This window comes from Orycteropus afer, unplaced genomic scaffold (assembly GCF_000298275.1).
Source record: "Orycteropus afer afer isolate SDZICR_OR568_19922 unplaced genomic scaffold, OryAfe1.0 scaffold01376, whole genome shotgun sequence".
Lineage (NCBI taxonomy): Eukaryota > Metazoa > Chordata > Mammalia > Tubulidentata > Orycteropodidae > Orycteropus > Orycteropus afer.
Window position 1 is genome coordinate 56,723 of NW_006922963.1, and position 4,184 is coordinate 60,906.

Below are 4,184 nucleotides of genomic sequence, written 5' to 3' on the forward strand. Positions count from 1 at the left end.
ATATTAAATTTCCAAGTGGTTTCTTTTTCTGCCATCTTTTTTGTTTTTTCCTTAATTATTTCTAATTCATCTTGAATTGTGGTATTGTAAGGCATTTGTTTTTGGAATTTACTATGAGAAAATCATTTCATATTACTGATTCTTCAACCATTGTACTCTTTAAAGACCCACATTCACAAAATTCAGTTTCAACATAAAATTTCTGATGCAGCTCAAGGGATGAAATTTACCACATTCACTATAATCTCCTACTTTTCATCCAGAATAAATTAAGTTTAATAAGCTCTGTGAGGTGACAGAAGGCATTTCTACATTTATTACTTCTATATGGTCTTTCTTTCATGAATTTACTAGCACTAATGATGATAACAATTATAGATATATTTACAGAATACATGCTATGTAGCTGTTATTCTTCCAAGTATTAACTATTTAATCCATACACCGATCCTTTAACACAGTGTAGCAGGCAGACTCTAAAATGGTCCCCAGTTGTCCCCTACCTCCTGGTATTCACATTCCTGTATATCCTCTTCCCTTGAGTGTGGGATGTCCCAGTGACTTGCTTGTTAGAAGCAAGTAGAAGGGGATCCTTCCTTAGTCAAGGTCTTTTAGATAAGATCCCAGCTATAGCTGAAACCCTGATTGTAGCCTTTTTAGAGACTCAGAAGCTGAGGGCCCAAGTAAGTCATGCCTGGACTTCTCACTGATACAAATTGTGAGATAATAAATGTGTGTTGTTTTAAGCTACTAAGTTTGTGGTAACTTATTATACAGCAATAAATAACTAATAGGTACTATCATAACCACTTTAAAACTGGGTAAAATGAGGCACAGAAGATTAAGTATCTTGTCCAATGTCATATTGGTAATAAAGTAGTGACATGGATATAATGATAGATAAGGCTAAGGATTTTCCTACATTCATTATATTATTTTCTCATGAGTTTGCTAAAGATAAACAATGTTTAAGTGGTAATAGGAGGCTTTTAAATCAACATATTTTTATCTAATATAAAATCTCTTAGGCTGAATTAATTGTGAGAATGAAACAAATTTTCCCAAGAATGAATTCTGTGATAACATAATGTCCATTTTAAGGATTTCTTGTATTAAATTGCATTATGAATTTTCTGATGTTGAGTAAGGTGTGAATGTTGTCTAAAGGCTTTCTTACATTCCTTACATTTGTAGGGTTTCTCACCAGTATGAATTCTCTGATGCTGAGTAAGAAATGAATAAAGTCTAAAAGCCTTACCACATTCTTTACATTTGTAAGGTTTCTCACCAGTATGAATACTTTGATGTTGAGTAAGTTGTGAGAGCAGTCTAAAGGGTTTCCTACATTCCTTACATTCATAAGGTTTTTCACCAGTATGAATACTCTGATGTTGAGTAAGTTGTGAGAGCAGTCTAAAAGCCTTCCCACATTCTTCACATTCATAGGGTCTCTCACCAATATGGATGCTCTGATGTGAAATAAGTTGTGAGTAACTACTGAAAGTCTTCCAACACTCCATACATTCGTAGGGTTTTTCACGGGTATGAATTCTCTGATGGCGAACAAGTTGTTGCCTTAATCTAAAAGTCTTCCCACATTCCTTACATTCATAAGGTTTCTCACCAGTATGAATACTCTGATGGACATTAAGTTGTTGGCATATTCTAAAAGCCTTTCCACATTCCTTACACATGTAGGGTTTCTCACCAAAATGAATCTTCTGATGTACTCTAAGGTCTGGACCACATACAAAGGCCTTTCCACATTCCTTACACTCATGGAGCTTCTCAGCAGTATGAAGTCTCTGATGTCGAGTAAGGTGGGTACACTGTCTAAAGGTCTTTCCACATTCCTTACATTCATAAGGTTTCTCACCAGTGTGAATTCTCTGATGTCGAGCAAGTTGCTGGTGTACTCTAAAGGCCTTCCCACATTCCTTACATTCATAGGGCTTTTCACCAGTATGAAGTCTCTGATGTTGAGTAAGTTCTTGAAGGACTGTAAATGCCTTCCCACATTCCTTACATTCATATGGTTTCTCACCAGTGTGAAGTTTGTGATGTCGAATCAGGTGTGCACGCTGTCTAAAGGCCTGCCCACATTCCTTACATTTATAAGGTTTCTCACCCGTATGAATTCTCAGGTGTTGACTAAGTGTTGAGCGACGAATAAACGTCTTCCTACATTCCTTACATTCGTATAACAACTTTTCTCCATTATGAATTCTCTGATATGCAGTAAGGAAATTGTGGTTTTTGTAAGTGGTCATTTTTTCAGGAGTAATTTTCACTTGCCTAAAATATCCCTCTTGTTGTTCCTTTTGCCCCTCAATCTTGTTTTGGCATTCCCAATCATTTCTATAAATGGCGCACTGGAGGCTATCATTTTTAATTTTTCCCATTATTTCCCATTGGAATGAATATATTTCATAAATGTCCTTTTCTGGAGATAAATTATTGGATTCCAGATCTGAAAGAAAGAAAAATAAAGAAATTAAACACATGGTATTTTCCTATTCCAGGAGAAAACTTTCATAGAGTAATAAAAGGCAAACTTAAAACAATGCCTATTTCAAGTGAATGAATTAGATATTCTAAAGCATAGAAATTTTGCTACAATACCACATACATGTTCCTAAACTATTTCACTTTCTGCAAACTTTCACACCAAACTTTACATGTTTCATGGGAAAAATAGGTCTGGAGTAGACTACTCAAATCTATGTAACTTTATAACCATGGCACAACAAAAATAATAGACTGTGATAGGTAAGGTTATGCGTCAGCTTGGCTGAGTCTGGTTTTAAGTGGTTGGGCAGTGGTTGTAGTTATTCCCCATGATGAGACTGGCAATCAACTCCATGGTGGAATTTGCTGCAAGTAGCTGAGTAGCTGCTTTAGGGATGTGGTTTGCTTCCAGTATATAAGGAGAAGCTTTGGGAATGGTCTGCAGCTTTTTGGCATGCTTGGATCCTGAATGTAACCGAGTCTTCATTTAGCAGCCTGCCAGGTTTCCTGCTGATCTTGGGACTGTCTCTGGACTTGAACTAATGACCTGCTCTGTTGTTTGATAATATTGGGACTGTGTCATTTTATTTGTTGACCTTGGGTTTGTTAGGCTCAGCAGCCAGCAGCTGCCTGAGTGAAGAGATACCTCTAGCTCCAGTGGGCCAGGAGTAAGAGGCAGAGCTGAAGCCAAGGTTGAGGGGCTTTCACCCAGCCCCTAGAGCCTGGCACTTTGAACTTAGACTTCTTGCCTCCAAAACTGAAAGAGAAGAAACTCCTATTTTTTAAAGCCATCCAATTTGTGGTGTTTTCTGTCACAGCAGTATGAAGTAACCAAAACACTGACTAATCAAGGGATAACTTGGATAACCTAAAAAGCAGCTCAGCATAGCTTAAAGGGGCTTTATGTATATTAAAATGCACAAAGATAGTGTGCAAATGCTGGAATTCAGATATAAGACATAGCTTTCCTGAGGAAGTAATAAAGAATAAACTAAAGAAAAGCAAGAGATGCCAGGGGTGGGAGTAGGGCATGGGAGACTGAGTAATAAGGACTGGTGTGAAAGAAAATCTTTTTAATTTTATGACCAATATTAACACAGATGTTAGGATTAGGATAAGAGAACATAATTTACATTTGCTCTAAAATGTAGAAATAATATAATAGAAACAGAGATTTTGCTGTAATAGAGAAGCTTACATGAGACAAATTCATTGAAAACAACTAAACTGCTGAATTAAAAAAAAAAAAAATCTGTTCGAAGACACAAATTAACAGCTAAAGCAGCCAAGATGAGATAAGCAATATCCTAGAACGAAAGAGAATACGTTGGATTAAAAACTTTAGTAATCATGCCAGGCTTTCAGTGGGGATCCTACAAGGGCTACACTTAGAACTAGAACAAAGGGAAAGCAATCATTCTCAAATAGATGAAGCTGATCAGCTCATACTTTATCTGTCATTGTTGCTGTTGTTATTTGCCATTGAGGCGGACCCTACTCATAGTGACCCCTCCTTGGGTTTCTGAGGCAGTACACTTCGAGTCAGATCCTACTCATAGCGACCCCTCCTTGGGTTTCTGAGGCAGTACACTATGGAAGTAGAGTGTCCCATCTTCCTTCTGAGGAGTGGCTGGTGGGTTTGAACTGCCAGCCTTCTGGTTAGCAGTCAAGTACCT

General features: G+C 37.3%; 1 protein-coding gene across 1 annotated transcript in view; it reads right to left on the bottom strand.

The window, feature by feature from the left end:
* Positions 1-1,112: 1,112 nt before the first annotated feature.
* LOC103213176 (zinc finger protein 14 homolog) overlaps positions 1,113-4,184 on the bottom strand; it is a 44,226-nt gene continuing 41,154 nt past the window's right edge. The window contains exon 4 of the mRNA XM_007959044.1: positions 1,113-2,470. Within this exon, the coding sequence (XP_007957235.1) occupies positions 1,113-2,470 (1,358 nt within the window). The remainder of the gene's footprint in view (positions 2,471-4,184) is intronic.